Source organism: Danio rerio, chromosome 20 (assembly GCF_052040795.2).
Source record: "Danio rerio strain M-AB ecotype USA chromosome 20, GRCz13ab, whole genome shotgun sequence".
Taxonomy (NCBI): Eukaryota; Metazoa; Chordata; class Actinopteri; order Cypriniformes; family Danionidae; genus Danio; species Danio rerio.
In genome coordinates this window covers 42,809,495-42,830,000 of record NC_141040.1, presented here as the reverse complement: position 1 = coordinate 42,830,000, position 20,506 = coordinate 42,809,495, and the positions used below count along the sequence as shown (strand labels likewise).

General features: G+C 35.9%; 1 protein-coding gene across 11 annotated transcripts in view; it reads right to left on the bottom strand.

Moving 5' to 3' along the window:
• gtf3c2 (general transcription factor IIIC, polypeptide 2, beta) overlaps positions 1-20,506 on the bottom strand; it is a 43,381-nt gene that overhangs the window by 8,019 nt on the left and 14,856 nt on the right. For 9 of the 11 annotated variants that reach the window (XM_087297441.1, XM_087297445.1, XM_087297442.1 and 6 more), the window contains exons 11-17: positions 12,356-12,387; positions 10,041-10,170; positions 9,816-9,960; positions 7,225-7,386; positions 6,817-6,904; positions 4,803-4,922; positions 4,555-4,722 (exon numbers count right to left, since the gene is read on the bottom strand). In XM_087297441.1, coding sequence (XP_087153567.1) covers positions 4,555-4,722; positions 4,803-4,922; positions 6,817-6,904; positions 7,225-7,386; positions 9,816-9,960; positions 10,041-10,170; positions 12,356-12,387 — 845 coding nt within the window. 11 annotated transcript variants of the gene reach the window in all.

Here is a 20,506-nt window from a genome sequence, read left to right as displayed (position 1 = left end):
ACAATTTACTGTAGCTTACCCAATTCATTTAGAGCGCATGTCTTTAGATTTGCAGGCAAATCCGGAGCACCCAGAGGAAACCCACGCCAACATAGGGAGAACATGCAAGCTTTACACAGAAATGCCAACTGAGGCTCGAACCAGCGACCTTGCTGTGAGGCGACAGCGCTACCCGGTGCGCCACCGCATCGCCCCAAATTTACGTACAATTTTAATAAAATACTGCAGCGGGTTTTCAACAGCCCACAAGGGGACCTCAGGGACATTTTTACAAATTTTTTAGCAGTGGACAATAAGGAAAACGATAATTTTAGTATACGTTATCCTCTTGCCGACCAAAAATAAATAAGTTTGCTGTCCTTCACAAATAAGAGCGAGTCTTACTGATTCGCCTTCAGCAGCTAATAGTAATGACCCAAGTATACTGGACCAAGGTAAGGAAGCTCTAAACCAGGGGTCTCAAACTCGTGGCCTGCGGGCCATTTGCGGCCCTCAGTGCAATATTTCGGGGAGAGAGAGCGCTCCCCGCTCCGCTGATTCTATCCGTACACAGCGGTCACTGGCATTCCCCGCCCGCCGTGTTTTTTTTTTTTTTTTTATTCCCCGCCCGCCGTGTAAACAAAGGAGCGGGGATGCCGGTGACGTCACCACGCACCCCGCCCCTTTGTTAGACGCTGTGACGGGCGGGAAGTGTTAGGAGGGAACTTGCGCCGGCCAGAACCAAGGTAAGCTGTTCCCGCCCCTGCCTGCCACTTAGCTACCTATCTGCAGCCTGCCACCTACCTAGCTACAGCCTGCATCTTATATATATTTCTAGGTAAATACAGACTGGTAGAGACTGATGTGACTGGAGTGGGGTGGGGGTGTTTTATTTATACATATATACGCCTTTTTTTAGGTGAGGGAATGGAAATTTTGAGTGAGTTCCCCCACTTTTTTCTGTGTGAGAAGTTATTCTCCACCTTGAACTCAATAAGTCAAAGTACAGGTCTAGACTTAATGATGATCATCTTCAAGCCATACTGAGGGTCTCAACTGCTTCCGCTCTAAAGCCAAATGTGGTTCAGATTTGTGAGAAGAAGCGCTGTCAAGTCTCTGGCAGCAAGGAGTAGGCAAAAGATGCCATGTTCAGAAGAACTGTTCATTATCTTAGCTCAATGTTCTATTAATGTTCAGGACACATGTTCAGAAGAAATAATTAAAACTGTTAATAATGACATTTGAGGACTTTTTTTTTGTGAAATCCCTTATGCAGCCCAGCCTAACCCAGACTTTGCCTCCTGCGGCCCCCAGGTAAATTGAGTTTGAGACCCCTGCTCTAAACATTTCGGGTCACAGTGCTAGCAATACTGGAAACACGAGATGCAGGAAATACCAAGATAGTTACCTGAACCATGGTTTTAAATCCATTTTCTCGAAGCAAATACATGAGTACACCCCCACCCCTGAACCCAACCATCATAAGGGAATATGTGGCTAAATTTTAATATAAAAAAACCCCATTAAGTATCAATTCAAAGCATTTTTAATTACAGGGACATAAATAAGACATAAAAAAGTGACATTTCTTTTCCAGCTACTGTTGTTCACAGAGCTGAATACATCTGTTTGAGAACAAAGACTAAGACGAGGTCAATTTTCTCATCTGAAGAAGCTCTGGTTTGCTTCAGACTGTAAGCTCATATGGATGGACAGAGGGATGGACTGATGGAAGGGGGGTGAAGCGCTGGAGCGTGAGGCAGCAGAACAGATGGAGCATCTCAGGGATGGGGGTTTAGCCTCCAGGCGGGCATGACTTTAAATTAATGAAGGGTGCAGGACTTAATCAACATATAACCCATGAGAAGCAGGACGAGTCTCCAAGGGATACGAGACAGCGGTGGCACTGCTCTAACATGCAGACATTGCACTCGCTCAGGTGTGCTGGGAAAATAACTAAGCCAATAAATCCAGACTGGCCACAGCCTCTGCACAGTCCACAAGTAATGATCTGTGGAATAGGCTGCAGTACACAATGGCTGGGTAGCACACACAGCCACTGTCATAACCACACACATTAGTGAGGCCACAAGAACATTAGGATTTTTTTTCAAACACACATACACAAAAACTATGTTGAACAAAAACAGGGGTGTATGAACTATAATGAAAGGGTAGATATGTCCCTTCCACTTAATACTTTTAAGGGCAAGTATTATAATTTAATAGCTTCATATTCATTAGTCAAATTGCAGAGATAGTTAGTTAAGCAATATTAACACTTTGGTCATGTTTCAGTAGGGTTCCATTTGGTTAAAATATAATAATAAACTACATATTATGCATACTAACATAAGATAATAAGAATATCTTATGTTAATAATAAACAATACTGCATTTATCAATCATAGTTAATGTTAATTTCATGCACCATTTAAATCCAAAGTTATGCTTGTTAACATCAGTTAATGTACTGAGATAACAAGAACAATGAATGACTCTATTTACATCAACAACAATGATTTTTTTAATGGTATTTTAGAAAGTAGGGTGGTTGCTTTCCAATATCATATCATAAAATGATTGTGCATAACTGCAATTAATAAATAAAATATAGTGCATGTCATAAGAGCTAATTACAAAACATTTATTAATCAATTATTTGACAAAATATAATCAAGTAGGATTTTTATAAAGGAACATATAAAAGAGGTTTAATTCATGACTTATCAAAGGTCATTTGCGTAAATATTATGCAATCCAGGATTCCCTTTGATTATGATATGAGCATTTTTAAATAGGTTTTTTCAAAATAAATAAATAAATATATATTTTTAATTAACAAACAAATTTATTATTTTATTCTTCATTTATTTTCTACGGGTATTTATTTATATTTTATTATAACAAACCTAATTTTTTTGTATTATTGATTTATTTATGTGTGCATTTATTTATTTTTGTATTTCTTTATTATTGTATTTATTTTCTTATGTATTTAGATATCTATTTATTTTTGCTTGGATTTCTTTTTACTTTTCATAGAATTGAGAGAGGTGTTTCTTACATATTATGTGCATTAAGTTTCATAAACTAATTTCAAAAGGATTACATGCTATGACTGACCACAGCTGGTCTCACATCAACAATCATATGATCAACCAACCAGATGAATCCAAGCTGGTTTCTTTACCTCTCTCATCTTTGTTTCCAAGAATCCCCCCATCCACCCCATCTCTCTCTATACAGTGCATCCGGAAAGTATTCATAGCACTTCACTTTTTTCTCTTTTTTTATGTTACAGCCTTATTCCATAATGGATTCAAATCATTTATTTCCCCAAAATGCTACACACAATACCCCATAATGACAATGTGAAAATATTTTTTGAAATTGCTGAAAAATAAAAAACACAGATGGTTGTCCTTCTGTAAGGTTCTCCTATCTCCACAGAAGAACACTGGACTTCAGACAGAGTGACCATCAGGTTATTGATCACCTCCCTGACTTAGGCCCTTCTCCCCCGATTACTCAGCTTAGTTGGCCGGCTAGCTCTAGGAAGAGTCCTGGTGGTTCCAAACATCTTCCACTTATGGATGATGGAGGCCACTGGGCTCATTGGAACTTTCAGAGCAGCATATATTTTTCTGTAACCTTCCCCAAAATGTGTGCCTCGAGACAATACTGTCTCGGAGGTCTACAAACAATTCCTTCAAGTCTTCATGCTTGGTTTGTGCTTTGACATGCACTGTCAACCCTGGGAGCTTATATAGACAGGACTAAATGTAAATGTGTATGCCTTTTCAAATCATGTCCAATCAACTGAATTTACCACAGGTGAACTCCAATTAAGCTGCTGAAACATCTTTAGAATGATCAGTGGAAACAATTTAGAGCTTTTGTAGATACTATCAATTTAGATACTTATACATGTGATTTTTCAGATTTTTCTTTTTAATACATTTGCAAAAATTAAAAAAAATCTTTTTTACATCAGCATTATTGTGTGTAGAATTGAGGAAATAAATGAATTGAATCAATTTTGGAATAAGGCTGTAACATAAAAAAATGCACTGTATATATATCTCAAAAATCATATGATAATGACAACACAACGAGGTGATCATTTTCTACATTAGATAAATAAAAAATAAATATATAAAAATATATATTTTTAACTGAATTATATGGTATAGTTATAAACTTCAAAAATATATTATTTGAATTAAAATCTGAAAACTTTCAAGACATTTCTGTTTTAAGACTTTTGCCTGTACAAAAATACACCAAAAATGGTAAAAACTAATAAGAATATTAACTTGCATTTGCAATGATTAACAAGCCAGTCTGAAAAAGTTTAATGACTGTCCCTTTCTTTAAAACATTTTAGTGTGGTGCAAAGCTCTGGTAAAACTGCAAGAAAAGCAATTGTGACAAAAATTAATCTTGATTACCTACATCATTTCTCAGGCCCCAAGACCACATTAATAAAAAAAACTGCCTGAGGATGATGATGATGACATTAAACAATGACTGCACAAAACATCATCTATTCATGAATTGTGTTTCTCTTACCATGTCCAAGTCATGAAAGTGGAGAAAGTGCTTTCTGACTGCTCCTCTGTAGGTCAATGGCTCTCTTCCAGGAATACTGGTCTTGTCTTCAGTTTCTTCCTCCGCCTGTTCCTCACCTGCTGTCCTCTGACCAGCTTCAAACTGGACCATGTCAGTCCTGTACACGGACTGTAAGCATTGAGCAACATGTCAACTTAAGGCTCTCACTTAACATGTGGGAAACTAAATAATGATGATGATAAACATACAAATCTCCGTCGTCGGAGATTACTGGGGTCCATGTCCATTTCAGGAAGACAACTAAATAAACAGTCTCCTCCATTGTCCACAATGGCAAAAGCATTTATCCAATCGGACATAGAAAGGCTCTGAAAAAGAGAATAGCTTTGTCATTATTATGAATTCATCATTAATCCTTCACTCTTATTAGTCCCTACAGAATTTCATAAAAGAAATTATGATTTTTGCAACTAAAATGACTGATTTTATTGTTTGCTCAGAAAATATACACAATTTACATTGATTATTATTTTTTTTTTACTTTCTAGAACTATTGATCTCTGTAATTTATATAAAGGAAGTACTTACGCCCTATTCACACGGGGCTTCAGCGTCAACGCTTGACAGAGGGCGTGTCTGAAGTTGGAGCTGAAACGATCGTCATAGAAGCGTCAGCCAATGAAATTCAGTCAGCAATAGGCCACTGTCTGAGCTGGTGTATTTGCATACAGCGATCTGATTGGCTGACGCTTCCGTCGGCGCTTGAAAAGTTGAGCTGGTCCCAACTTCTGCAGCGAGGAACGCTTCTGAAGCGCCGCCGACGGATCCACAATGCAGTTCGGCAAAGCCTGACGTCACCCATTCAAAGTGAATGGGAAGCGTTGACGCTGACGCCCCGTGTGAATAGGGCGTTAGAGAAACAGAGAAACTACAGTTGAGACCCCTACAGCCTGCTTGTCATATTTGAAAATGAAACTAATTGGTTGAAAATAAATGCCATAATGTCTTGGTCTATGACTATTTAAACACGTTGATGGAAATGATGCAGAGTGAGCATGCTTGTGTTTGTGTGTGAGAAATATAAAAAGAGAGAGAAGGCTATGCTTATGATGACAAATGCATACAGTTCATGCACTCACCGGCCACTTTATTAGGTATACCTTACTAGTACCGTGTTGAACCCCCTTTTGGTTTCAAAACTGCCTTAACCCTTAATGGCATAGATTCAACAAGGTACTAGAAATATTCCTCAGAGATTTTAGTCCATATTGACATGATAAGCATCACACAGTTGCTACAGATTTGTCAGCTCCATATCCATAATTTGAATCTCCTGTTCCACCACATCCAAAAAGTGCTTTATTAGATTGAAGTTCTGGTGACTGTGGAGGACATTTGAGTACAGTGAATTCATTGTCCTGCTCAATAAACCAATCTGAGATGATTTGTGCTTTATGACATGGCGCATAATCCTGCAGAAAGTAACCATTCTCAGTTGTAACAAGTGGTTATTTGAGTTGCTGTTGCCTTTCTATAAGCTTGAACTAGTCTGGCCATTCTCCTCTGACCTCTGGCATCAAAAAGGCATTTGCACCAACAGAACTGCTGCTTACTGGATATTTTCTCTTTTTTAGCCCATTCTCTGTAAACCCTAGAGATGGTTGTGCGTGAAAATCCTAGTAGATCAGCAGTTTCTGAAATACTCAGACCAGCCCGTCTGGCACCAACAACCATGCCATGTTCATAGCCACTTAAATCACCTTTCTTCTCCAGTCTGATGCTCAATTTGAACTGCAGCAGATCATCTTGACCATGTTTATATACCTTAATACATTGAGTTGCTGCCATGTGATTAGCTGATTAGAAATTTGCTTTAACAAGCAGTTGTAACTAATAAAGTGTCCCGTGAGGGTATACACAGTATTACGAAGTTAAGCAATTGATACAACTCACATGGCCTAGTTGAAAGAGGCTTTGAATGTGTGTTACGATAATGTCACACTAGAGGAGAAGTGTGTACTGACAACTCAAGGCTTTGCACACCAGACGAGCATATTTTATTTGCGAATACTTTAATGTTTTTGAATGTAAAACTATGCAGATGGTAACTGTGTGATGCGGCAAGAATTAGAACGGTGTCCTGACTGCCCAAAATATGGGGGCAAGCTTGCAAGCTCCACAAAATTTTAACATTTGCCTAATTTGGCATTCAAATTCAACAATCACAAAATCCTGAAGGGTTTAACTTATATGTTCACATACCCAAATAGTGGCTTTTCTTGGACACACAAAAAAAGGCTTGATTCCAAGGTAACCAGAATCAAAGTAGTGAATGCCGTGTTGTCCATACCTACACACAGACACAAAGATGATTTAATAATATTATTAATAATGACAAAAAACCCTTCCTGACTAAAAAAAGGATAATTCACCCAAAATTTAATATTTACTGATATTTACTCACTAGATACGTTTTTCTGTTAAATACAAAAGAAGGTGTTCTGAAGAAAGTTGGAAATATTTAAGTCAGTGGCTACCAGTTTTCAACATTATTTAAAAATATATTTTTGCATTCAAGGTAAGAAAATCAAGTCAAACAAGCTTTTGTTTTTGGGTGAACTCTCTCACAAATATGATATAATAAGGAAAGTAAAAAGTAGGTAGACTCACGTCGCAAAGCAGCACTCTTGAGCCATCAAGAAGCCACTCCATAAGAGGGGCCAGTAAACTTCAGGAGACAAGCAGCGCTTCACTGCTAAAAGAGGCGTGTGGGTTTTCCTCACATCCCACATTTTAGCCATGCGGTCATCCCCAACGGTCACCAACAAGTGACTGAATGACAACAGAAGATAAAAATATTAATGCTAAATTATTCCATACCACATCACATTAACAGCAATGTCTGGATTTTTCTCTTAATGTTTTCTATTTTAATATACATTTTTTAAATTTAATCTAATTTCTTTATGGCTATATTTTCATATTTTCTCATTATTCCAGTCTTTAATGTAAAAAAAAAACATAAAGAACCCACTCTAATATGTTAATTTGGTGGTGAAGAAAATTAAAATTTTATTATTATTGTTGAAACAGTTGTGCTTCATCTTTTTTTATATTTAATATTAGTTGGAAACCAGGGTTATGTTAATATGACAGAGTAATCAGTCAATCAGAGTAATCTGTAGCTCAAAAAGTAAACCATAGCATTAACAATGACACAGTTGTGGGATCGAATGTGCATCTTAAATGCAACGTAGGTTGCTTTGGATAAGAGTGTCTGCTAAATGCATAAATAAATGTAGCTAGTTTTAATATTTAATACACTAGAATTCATTCATTCATTTTCTTTTTGGCTTAGTTCCTTTATTATTCAGGGGTCGCCACAGCGGAATGAACCGCCAACTTATCCAGCATATGTTTTACGCAGCGGATGCCCTTCCAGCTGCAACCTATCACTGGGAAACATCCATACACTCCTATTCACACACATACACTATGAACAATTTAGCTTACCCAATTCACCTGTACCACATGTCTTCGACTGTGGAGGACACCGGAGCACCCAGAGGAAACCCACGCCAACACGGAGGGAACAAGCAAACTCCACACAGAAATGCCAACTTACCCAGCCGAGCCTCAAACCAGCGGCCTTCTTGCTGTGAAGCGATCGTGCTACCCACTGCGCCACCATGACTCCCACAATATAATTTCATTTATATTTTAAAAAATCCCTGTATGGGTTTTTGACTTTTATACATTTCCTGAATATAAAGTTTATATTAAGTAGCATTTTTACCTTAATAAAAATTGCACACTCCAATTGACAAATACTGGCAAATATAATTGCTGACTGAGGTAAACAGGGATAACACAATAGTCTAACAAAACCAGAATCTGATGCCATCTGACGATGCAATTTGAATTTTCCCATAAATGTCTTTAATCATCTGCTGCGTAAACCTATATGCTGGAAAGGTGGCCGGTTCATTCCGCTGTGGCGACCCCTGAATAATAAAGGAACTAAGCCAAAAAGAAAATGAATGAATGTAAATCTATTTTCATGAGTATATTATACGTTTATAATGTAATTGACACTGCTTTCTTCAGTTTTCAGAATAATATATATAGTAATATAATTCTAAAACATAATATAATTCTACATTAGCAGTCACATTTGAGGGTCTAAGAAACAAGGAAAAAAACAGGATATCTTCACTTGACTTCACTAGCCCCCTGTGGAGAGTGGGATGGGGTGTCATTTTCCAAATGAACTTCTGTAATGCCACTAACAGGAATCTCTTATAAGGTCAGTGCTTTAAATGTAAGTGATAAAAGCAGGTCGCTGAAACCACTGATGCTGAAACAACACATGATTGGAATTGTAATGTATTGAATCTTGACTGTTTCTCTGTTATTAAATGAGAAACCTCCACAGGCAGCCTGTGTGATAGCATGAATACACAAAGATTTAATTATGAATATATATGAAATGGAAGAGATTTTACAAATATAGCAGGTACTGTGTTAGCACAAGGTACATATTAAGCTTGGTGAGGATAAAATTTACTTTTTAAAAATATATATTTTATTAATAAAAAAAAAAAAGGAAACTACAATATTGTTCATTAATTGATTTTCCTTTGGCTTAGTCCCTTTATTCATCAGGGGTCGCCACAGCGAAAAAAATCACCAACTTATCCAGCATGTTTTACATAGCAAATGCCCTTCTAGCTGAAACCCAGTACTGGGAAAAATCCATACACACTCATATAACAATTTAATTTATGTAATATAATATAATCTTATATAAATTACAAATTTCTTTTCCATCACTTTTGCTCAATTTAATACCTCTGTACTACATAAAAATATTAATTTACTTAAAAATATATATAAAATAAAAAAAACTATAAAAAAACAATACAAAGCAATTTTTAATGGGTGCTAAACACGACCATCTGATAATACTATTGACAAGATTAATGCACCAAAAAGTTTTTTTTTTTTAAATGCGTGCAGGGCAAACCTCATTACTCAAATATATATATATATATATATATATATATATATATATATATATATATATATATATATATATATATATGCAAATAAATAAATTAATGTGAATGAAAGTGTCTAATTCTTTGGTGTGTATCCATGTTTAGAAGAAACCTTTCAATCTAAATAAACTACACTCGCAGGCAGTCAATCAAATCAAAGCCTCTGTCATACAACTCTAGACCTGTCTAGATGACTCTCACCTTGAGGCTTTGCACCAGCTCAAGGTTCGGATGTTTTCATCGTGGGCATGAAAACAGTGGTAAGGGTACAGAGAAACACCTCCATCAGGACACCTGACCCTTAGCAGCGTAGACTTGCTGGAGAGATCCCACAAACCAACCAGACCTGGAAAAAAAATAAAGTCATGTATCATATTACTATTGTTAAGAAGAGCCCTATAGGAAAACAACAACATGTGAAATCACCATCATAGAAGCCAGCAGCCAGAATGTTGTGTGGTTTGACATAGAGCCAATCCAAAGCAAAGCACACGCCACTTTGAGCTTTATGGTCGGCTTGATTGGAGCCCATCTTCAGAGACAGAAGCTTCTTTACCTGCAGAAACAGCATAAAACAGCCCATAAAGTGCTGATCTGGAACACGTCAAGCACATGTAATGATATGAACAATACTGATGGATATTATTCTTGGTTCCAACAGCTTATAACTAATAAATTGTCCAGGTTTGCTCATTATTATGAAAAAGATTGCTTAATAACAAATAAATAAATATCACAGCAAATATAATGTTTTAAATATGTTTAGACTAGGGATGCACCAAACAGGATTTTTGCAGCCGATACAAAATACCAATTCTTTGTCATGGTGATCGGCCGATATGAATTGCCGATTCTGATGCTTCTTTAAAAAGTGAAGTATGGAGACGTCTCCTTGTCTCAGAGAATAAATTAAGGATGTTGCATATAATCCTTAAAACATGTCTCTTATAGCCATTTAGGTGCGAACATGTCATGGTTAGAAGCAGATTTTCAGAAAATAATAGATAAAACATGAGAAAATTAGTTAGAAAAATGACAAACTAATGTAAGTGTAATTTGGAAACAATGCAAATGATATTAGAATGAAGAAATGAAGAATGTCTCAATGAAGAAAAAGTTAGAAGCACATATTTGATATATACGTTAAAATGTACACATACAGTATAAATCCATTACTTCTTTACAAAAATGAAACTAGGCACTAACTATAAACTACAGTTTATTGCAATAAGTCTAGTACAAGAAGGTTTAATATTAAATATTCCTGTTAAAAAAATTTTTATTTATTGAATTATTCCAGCCAGGTTGGGGAACACATAACTTTCAGTTCTTGTGTGTAAAAAGGTCTAAATATATGCAAAGTCATTCAAATATCTTGCTTGTCTCTAACTAACACAAACACTTGCGATCGGTTCATGAGATCGGCCAGATAAGAGAGTACAGATCGAGCCATTAAATGTGATAATCGGCCTATACTGATCTCCGGACGATCGATCGAAGCATCCTTAGTTTGGACTATTAATTAGGTTATGAGCAATATAGAAAGCTCTGTTTTTATGAATGCGTTAAATATTATTGCATAATATGGTATTTACATTAAGATGTTTCACTCTAAAATGCTTAAAAGCACCAATAAATTGAGACAATTGTTGTTTTTAATAATAGACATTTGTGTTTTTTTTATTTTAAGGCACCATACAACTTGTGTAAGCAGTTTGTGATTGTTACATTGTACAAATTGTACATTCCCAATAAAAATGGCTACTTGACGATTATTTAAAATATAATATAAATCACATTTTTACTCCAGTCTAAAATAGTTTTTTTGTGATTTTTATTTGTGAATCTTTATTTGGTGCTGTCTTGACCAGGTCTCACTGGAAGAAGAGAGAGTAGTCTCAATGTGAACTCCTGGCAAAATAAATAAATAAATGAAGTAATAATATTAAAAATATAAATTTAGGTGTTTAACATTCTAGAGCAGAGTACAATGAAATGTAAACAAATTATTGAAAGTAACCAGTTTTTATCACATTATATTACATAATATATGTATAATTATATATATATATATATATATATATATATATATATATATATATATATATATATATATATATATATATATATATATATATATATATATATATGCAAATGTACATATGTATATGATGGCATGATATAATATATAGCATCACTATGACTATATAAATAGTTAAATATTGTGTTAAATTTACTTGTATTGTAATTCAATATGCACAAATATCTTTAAAATGACCATACCCTGATGCATCAAGATTTTTTTTACAATCACAATCCTTTTTAAATTTACCTAAAAGTCAATTGTCACTATAGTATAAGACAATTGCATTCTACCATTATCTATTTTTTGCATGAATCCTCCACCCCACGCTTCACATTTAGTTTGAGAAGTTCCTTCTATCGTGACAGCTAATTTCAAGAAGATCATCTCCCAGATGAGTGCAAATGTTACATACAGCCCATAAAATGGCCCAGAGGAATAGTTTCAGCGAAGAGTCTCTTCATCTGTGAAATTGAGCCTTAGTAGCAATTACACATCAGATTCCAGCAAACATCTCAGTGATCTCTTGCTATTCTTTCTTTAGGTCGGAAGCTTTAGTTACAACACAATGAATATGTAAAATCAAATGTCACTTAATATTTGAAATTAACCAAAAGAGAGGTCGTATCTGTGAGGAGAAGAGTGGATATTGACCTACCCGGCATATCAGCGGCGATCGGCTGCCTTCTCCTATTGGAAAACACATAAACATGTTCAACGCTTTGCACTTATGGATAAGAGCATTACTATTCAATACATGCCTGCATTTTCCAGGAAAAACAATCAAGGACCAAACGGCATGAACTTAACTCCAATAAATGTCAATTGCAAACAAGTAGTAGCAGTTTAGTTTGATGCCATCATTTCAGGAGGTCATGTAGTGAGTTAAACCAAAAATAGTTATGATTTTGTTTCCATGACCATTTTACATTTTCTTTGATTTTCATTAGAATAAAATAGGCTTAAAACACTGAAACAACCAAAAACAGATAAAATAGATCCTTTCAGAGGAAATAAATACAAAATGACAACTTTTCAGAGAGCGCTTGCTCAATGCAAGCTTAAACCCCACTAAAATATTGTTAGAAAAGATTTTACTTAAATAAAATGTGGTTAAAACTAAAACTGGTCATAAGACATAAAACATAATAGACCGATCAGAGAAAATAGGAGTAAAATAAGCTTAGCCTTACTGAAACAAACAAATAAAATAACCTGCAAAAATTAGCCCAAGGCACCCGAAAAGTGTGAAAAAAAAAAATCCATTATTTCACATGACTAATCCTTAAAAAACCTATGTGTTTCCGCAAAGAACAGCCTTCATCAGGGTACCCTATTTGTTTTGGCAAAGAACTGTCTTCATCAGGATACCCTCCACGTTTCTGCAAAGAACTGCCTTCATCAGGGTACCCTACACATTTCGACAAAGAACTGCCTTCATCAGGGTACCCGGCCTACACGTTTCGGCAAAGAACTGCCTTCATCAGGGTACCCTACACATTTCGGCAAAGAACTGCCTTCATCAGGGTACCCTACACATTTCGACAAAGAACTGCCTTCATCAGGGTACCCGGCCTACACGTTTCGGCAAAGAACTGCCTTCATCAGGGTACCCTACACATTTCGGCAAAGAACTGCCTTCATCAGGGTACCCTACATGTTTTGACAAAGAACTGCCTTCATCAGGGTACCCTACACATTTCGGCAAAGAAATGCCTTCATCAGCGTACCCTACATGTTTTGACAAAGAACTGCCTTCATCAGGGTACCCTACACGTTTCAGCAAACAACTGATTTCATCTACTGAACTGATTTACCCTACACACTTCGGCAAAGAATTTTTTTAGAAAAGATTTGTTCAATGCAAGCTTAAACAGCACTAAAATAGTGATAGAGAAGCTTTTGCTTAAATGCATAAAACACAGACACACATATAGAGTTTTCATGTTTTATAAGGACTTCCTATTGACTTTTTTTGACCATTAGATTAAAATAGGCTTAAAAACCACTGAAACAACCAAAAACAGATAAGATGACTCCTTTCAGAGGAAAAAATACAAAATGACAACTTTTCAGAAAGCGCTTGTTCAATGCAAGCTTAAACCTTACTAAAATATAGTTAGAAAAGATTTTGCTTAAATGGAACAAACAAACATACATACGTTGAGTTTTCATGTTTTATGGGGACTTCCCATAGACGTAATGATCGTAATGCTGTACAGACTGCATATTCTGTGCTCTTACCCCAACCCTTACAGAAAAAAAGCTGCACTTTTACATTGCAAATGTAAGGTAAATGTTAGGTGATTTATGAGCAGTTTTTTCATGTTGACTGAAAAAATTACTGGTATTACATGATGAACACCAGGTGCATACATACATACATTCATACATAGATACATACTAGGCTTGGGCGGTATTACGGTAATATGGTATACCGTGGGACCTAAAAATAGCAATGGTATCAGTTTCAATACCAATATACCATCATAAAAAACAATGCACTTAAATAGAATACAAGTGTTAAATATGAAATTTTATTTATTTAACGTATGCGTTATTGCCATCACGGGACAGTGTGGAGGAGAGATGGAGAGTTGAGGTAAGATGGCGAGTCGTGCACCAAGTGACCTGGTCTCGAAAAAGAACACAACCTCTTTAGTTTAGCAGTATTTCGGCTTCGAACGAACGAGAAGGGAGACGTGATAAATAAGAACTAGAGGTCTGCATTCCTGCTGCTGTACGCGGGACTTGACCAGATTTCTTGCGGTGCGGGAATAAATTTCTGAATAAATCGCTGTCGGTCTAACAATATTGCTCCCAAGCTCCCGAGCGCTTCCGCGTGGATGCTGTTTATGTCTGTGTGTGTGTGTGTATGTGTGCGAATAAGAGAGAGCATGATGCTGCGTGTCCATTGTTTGGTGCTGTGTATGTGTGTAAATGAGAGAGAGAGCATGCTGGCTTGGTGCTGTCTAGCTACAGTATGCGCGTGTGTGTGGATGTGTGTGAATGAGAGAGAGTGTGGTGCTGTGTGTCTATGTGTGTGTTTATACAGACAGTGTGCAGATCTCTAATACGAACAAGACAATTTGCAAATTGTGCAACAAAGAGGTGACCGTGAACCTAAGGTCGCATATACTGTGTTGAAAAATGTGCGGGTCCTTTAAGGCTGCAGTTTTGTGTGTGTGTGTGTGTGTGTGTGTGTGTGAAGCGGAGAGGGAGAGACCGAAAAGAGGAGCAGTTTTTCGCAATGGGACTGTTTTCAGTGATGTTCCCTCTTTAGTGACTGATTTTGTTGTACCACACGGAGAGTAATACAGGATCGGACCAAGCCTGAGCCTTACTTCATAATTTTTTTTTTTATTACGGTAATACCGTATACAGAGGTAAAATAGGGAGGAGGTTTGATGGTATCAAAATTTGGATACCGCCCAAGCCTAATACACACATAATTACAAACATCCCTATTCGACAATGTTAAAAATGTATTTGAGCTTTATTGCCAAATTGTTAAATTAACCAATTAAATATATTTGATCATATCAATGTATCCTAAAAACAGCAGTTTCTATTCTCATTAAACAAAAAATACAAACCAAAAGTGATGAACTCTAGGTAGTGAATGGAGTCACGTGTATGAAACCGTGTGTTTTTGTCTGTGTGTGTGCATAGAGTGTAGAAGTGATGTATAGCGGTGTGGTTTCAAGTCTGAGGCGTCCAGAGCGATGACAGGTCGATGAGGTCGATAAAGCAGCGCACCTCTGATCCACTCATTCAGGCACTGTGGCAGACAGTCATGAACAGGGTCTTCTCTCCAGGCTGACTAAGGTCTTTTTGATTGACAGGCCCGGAGAAAACGGGTGTCAGGTATTGGGCTGAAATTCATGGCCTCAAACACTAACAACTGTGTAGCGATGCATCTTTTTTGTCATTTCAATTATAGATCCTTGTCTGATGAAAACAAGCCAGTAAATTATCTGCTTTGAGAAGGGAGGTGTCCCGTCCCTCTCGTCACCTTTTCCGGGACACCCATTCACTCCCGAAAAACCTATTTATAATTATCATTTACCATAAAACCTTTCCGACCCTGAGAAAATAATGGGAAGTGGAAATGTGGTTAACCCTTTTAACCTTTTGAAATATGTCTTATAATTGCTACTGTCTCTTTTTCAGTTAATAAACAAACTAATAAACTATATACTGTACAAAGACTTTCAAATAGGGCTGGGCTATATGGCAAAAAATGCAATCTTGATGATTCCTTTTCATATTGAACAACAATATATACATAAGTTGTTAATGCTTCCAGCTTTAAAAGAGTATCACAACAGTGACTGAAACCACAAAGGTTAGACACTTTATTAAATAATTGAATATTAAAGTATAGTTTACTAACAAAACTTTATATATTATTCAGATTTTTGTGCAGATTACGATTTTCTGACTCCTCAACTTATTTTCTAACACGCACTAAGCCAAGGAGTAGGTCTGAGGTCAGTCAGAAGGCTTGTACATTCAGTAATGAAGGTTAGTTCTTGGCCAGAGCTCAATGCTGAATCACTGACCACATACTCCTGAGACAGTTCAGTAAAAAAGCACAAAGGTACAAACCACCTGCCAACAGAAAACAGTTTCCAACCAATCCAGACCAGTGTGGAGATGTTAAACTGCTGGAGTATGAAAAGCAATTTCTGCACTAATATCAGGAGAAAACGAGGAATTCAAAGAGCAGAGAGAGAGAAGAAAGCATGATATAAAGGTCAGTCTGCACTTACAGCTGAACATTATCCAGCCATTCCTTCAGAAGTCCACAAAGAAATACAACTTTAAGTTTATAAAAGCCTATCATTCCAACAAAAAGAAGGACTTCATCCTTTTTGAGGACAGACTGCCTTTTAATGTGATAGTTACACTATATCACTTTGGATACACTAAAAATGTACTCGCTATTTTCTCACCCAAAAGTGGTTCTGTTGAACACAAAAGATATTGTAAAGAGCGTTGGACATAGGCATGGGATGATAACCGTTTTTAATGCATAACGCAGTTTGAAAAAGTTTTTAATGTTGTTTTTTCTAGCAAATTTTAGAGCATCACAATACCGTAAATCTGTGATAGTTTTATCCAAGGTTATCATATATAGAATCTTATACTAGCTCAAACTTGGACATCAGTGGCTACTGACATCAATAGTAGAACAAAATACAATAGAAGTCAATGCTTCCCAAATATGATGAAATATACTCAAATATATTTATTTTCATAACCAATTCCAACTACAGATTTTTTTTTACAAGCAATCTAACAGATTCTGGTACAATTTTATTTTTTACTATTGTTATTAAATTACATAGTTTATGTCTATAATATAAAAGCAAAAATATAAATATAGCTTTGTGAAAGTATCCTACATAAACACTGTATCTGTAAAAAAAGGAAAAAAAAAAAAAAAGACCAGTTGACAGGCTGAACAAAAGTGCAAATTCACTTTCTGCCTGTAGGTGGTGCTTATAGAACAGTATGACATTTCATTAGCTAGGTTTCCATCCAAAGATGTTTATTAAATTTCTGTACAAAACAAGAATATCGCATAAAAGATGTGCGAATCAAGCAGCGTTTCAATACATTGAGCCAAAGAGAACAAAATTGTCACTTCCTGACTGACTCAAGTAGGTATTGCTGCAGCCTGGAGACCTCCAAGTGGGAGGGATTACACCGCAAAGAGGTTGGTGACCTCCAAGTTGATCTCCAAAGCTCCAGGTTTGTACAGCCCACTTGGAGCTTGAAGGCCCACTCACTTGAAGCACAAGTCCCACCCACTTAGAGCAGGCTCCAACCGTTTATACCCTTCTCGATTAACTGGCGCTAAACATCAACAGTAAAAACTGAATTTGCTGCGGTAGGAGAAGCTACGTGAATCTTTTCTTTATTTAATAAATTATTTGCGCCTCAGAAGACGATGCCGGCACGCAATGAACCTGTGGTAGCGTTTGAAGACGTGAGATTTGGAGCACAGGCGCTCTTGACAAACTCTGGAGGAAAATAATAATATAATAACATTAATACTGAAATGGTTACAGCGTTTTAAAATGACCACAACAACATTTAAGATGTTTTACAATGTGCTCAGCCTGCTGGTTTATCCATTAACGCACATTTTTATCGTCACATGATCTCTTAAAACATTTCTCTCTCTTATAAAATTTCTTCAGTAAAAGTGTTTCTATCATAGTTTATGCTCATATGTTCTTATCGAATAAAAAGTTTCAGAAAAACAGGTGGATGGAAACATAGCTATTGGTCATTGCTGTATAGTATTCAAATCAGTGTAGATATATGCACATATACATATGTACTGTGTATAAACAAATCAGCTATTTAAAATGCATTATACAGAAATCTACAAAAAAAGAAAATACCATCTAAACTTCACTAAAGACAATGGGTTCCCATCTACCTCTCACTACCAATTCAATACTTAGGATTTTAATCCAGTATTTCCAGCAAAAAACAACTGCAGATTCTGATTTCTGTTCAGTTAATTTGTGCATCTCTACTCAAACAAATTATTTTTTATTTTTATAATTTTCAGGTGAACTATGCTTTTTGATTCAAGACTTTACTTAGAACTGCTGCTGAAGTCTTCCGAGACAAAGGGATCTTTAAATAAAGGCATTCATTAGATCCAAAGTGCTCCTTCTGGCTTCAGGAAAGTGTAATTAGGAAAGCATTAAAGCTTAGAGAAGAATCAATGAATTAGAAGCTCGCAAACCGAGAGAATAACTGGCAGCCATGAACAACAGAGCTGGAGCATTAATGAATGTGGACATTGGGCTTCTTATCTCTACTAGAGCAGGGCCTCAGTTTACCTCACTGAGGGCCCCTGAGGGACCACATCCCTACTTAATGACAATTGAAACCTACAACAAAAAGCTGAACATCTGAATGATAAATAGTGTAAACAGCAATGAAATGACCCCCATTTACTTGTGTATTAAGAGAAGTGGACAGTTCATTACTCATACTGTGGTAAGAGAACGTGTGTCATTATGCATTTTTTAAAGAATGTCAAATAGATTAAAAAAAAGTTAATTTCATAATGCTTTTCAGGTTTTTGAGGCCATATGATTTGTGCAGCAGAAAAAAATGCTGTATAATATCTAATCAAATGGACTGGAGTGAATATTACATTACAAATGTATGCACAGAAATTTAAAAGTGCTCATAACCTGTCAAAATGGAATTTACAATTAATTCTAAACTGTCTTAGAAAAATATTTAATTTGTATAGACGAATGTATGACTCAAAGTAACTATTATTACGAATAATCAAAAATGTTTCATCATTTGGGTTAATTAAACAAGCTCTTTGTTCACAAAAACATTTTATTGGAATTTGGGGCAAAATACAACAGATGTAAGGTGGTTAATTCTGCTGTGGCGAACCCAAATAAATAAAGGACTAAGGAAAATTAATGTATGAACAGATTATATATTTAGATATTAATTAGATTAGATATTTAGGGATTACACAAATAAAGACATTATACAAACACGCATAAATACATATGCATGAATTAAAATAAATAAATAGGGTAGTGCAATAGTGCAGTGGGTAATGCTATCGCCTCACAGCAAGAAGGTTGCTGGTTCGAGCCTCAGCTGAGTCAGTTGTCATTTCTAAGTGGAGTTTGCATATTCCCCCAGAGTTCAGTTTCCTGCGGCTGCTCCGGTTTCCCCCACAAGTCTAAAGACATGCGCTATAGGTGAATTGGGTTACCTAAATTGTCCGTAGTGTATGTGTGTGAATTAGTTAATGGGTGTTTCCGAGTGATAAGTTGCAGCAGGAAGGGCATTATTCGCTGCATAAAACATATGCTAGATAAGTTGGTGGTTCATTCCGCTGTGGCAACCTCTGATCAATAAAGGGACTAAGCCAAAAAGTAAACGAATAATAAATAAATAACAGGGTTTCTGCAGGTTTCTTTAAGTCAAAGTTAAGACTTTTTAATATAAATGAAATTTTAGAGCTAGTTTTCCAGCTAGTTCTGAAAATAGTTTTTGTATTAATGGAAGATCATGTAATCTTGATGATGTGTTGCTTTAGCTTTCTTTCCCTAATTAGGGATTTAATTAGGAGAATTTTTAGTAAAAACGTCTAACAGCTGTTGTGAATTGTTTTTTTGTTTGTTTTTTTTGCAATAAAAAAACTTAAATTTAAAAAACAGGTTTTGAGATGGATTATTGGTGATTGGGTGTCGGCTCGATAGGGTAGCTTTACTTAGACAAGGGAAAATTTAGACCTGTTTAAAATTATTTAAGACCTACAAACTTTAAGTCCTAAAATATTGTTTATGAAATTTAAGACATTAAGACTTTAGGACCTCGCAGACAGCCTTAAATAAATAAACAAATAAACATGCATTAATTAAAATAAATAAAACATCTAATAATTAAATAATCCTGAAAATAGCATTACAGTTGACATAAGAATACATGCATTATCAGATGTATGAATGTTTTGAATGTTTGTTAATTCAAATTCCAATCAGCATTTTAGAATGATTTCTGAAGGATTATGTGACAGAAAGAATGTAGTACCTGCTACTGGAGGTCAAACTTTAACAAACAGGAATAAATTGCATATTACATTTGACACTATTTGTTCGGTCAACACTGTTGATAATAAAATCACTCCTGCTTACACAGATCTGTAAAAACAACTAAAAACACTGGATTATGCATTCAAAGCCAATGCAGCCTTTTCAATAATAAATAAATTAATTAATTGGAAAAAACATTCTGACCT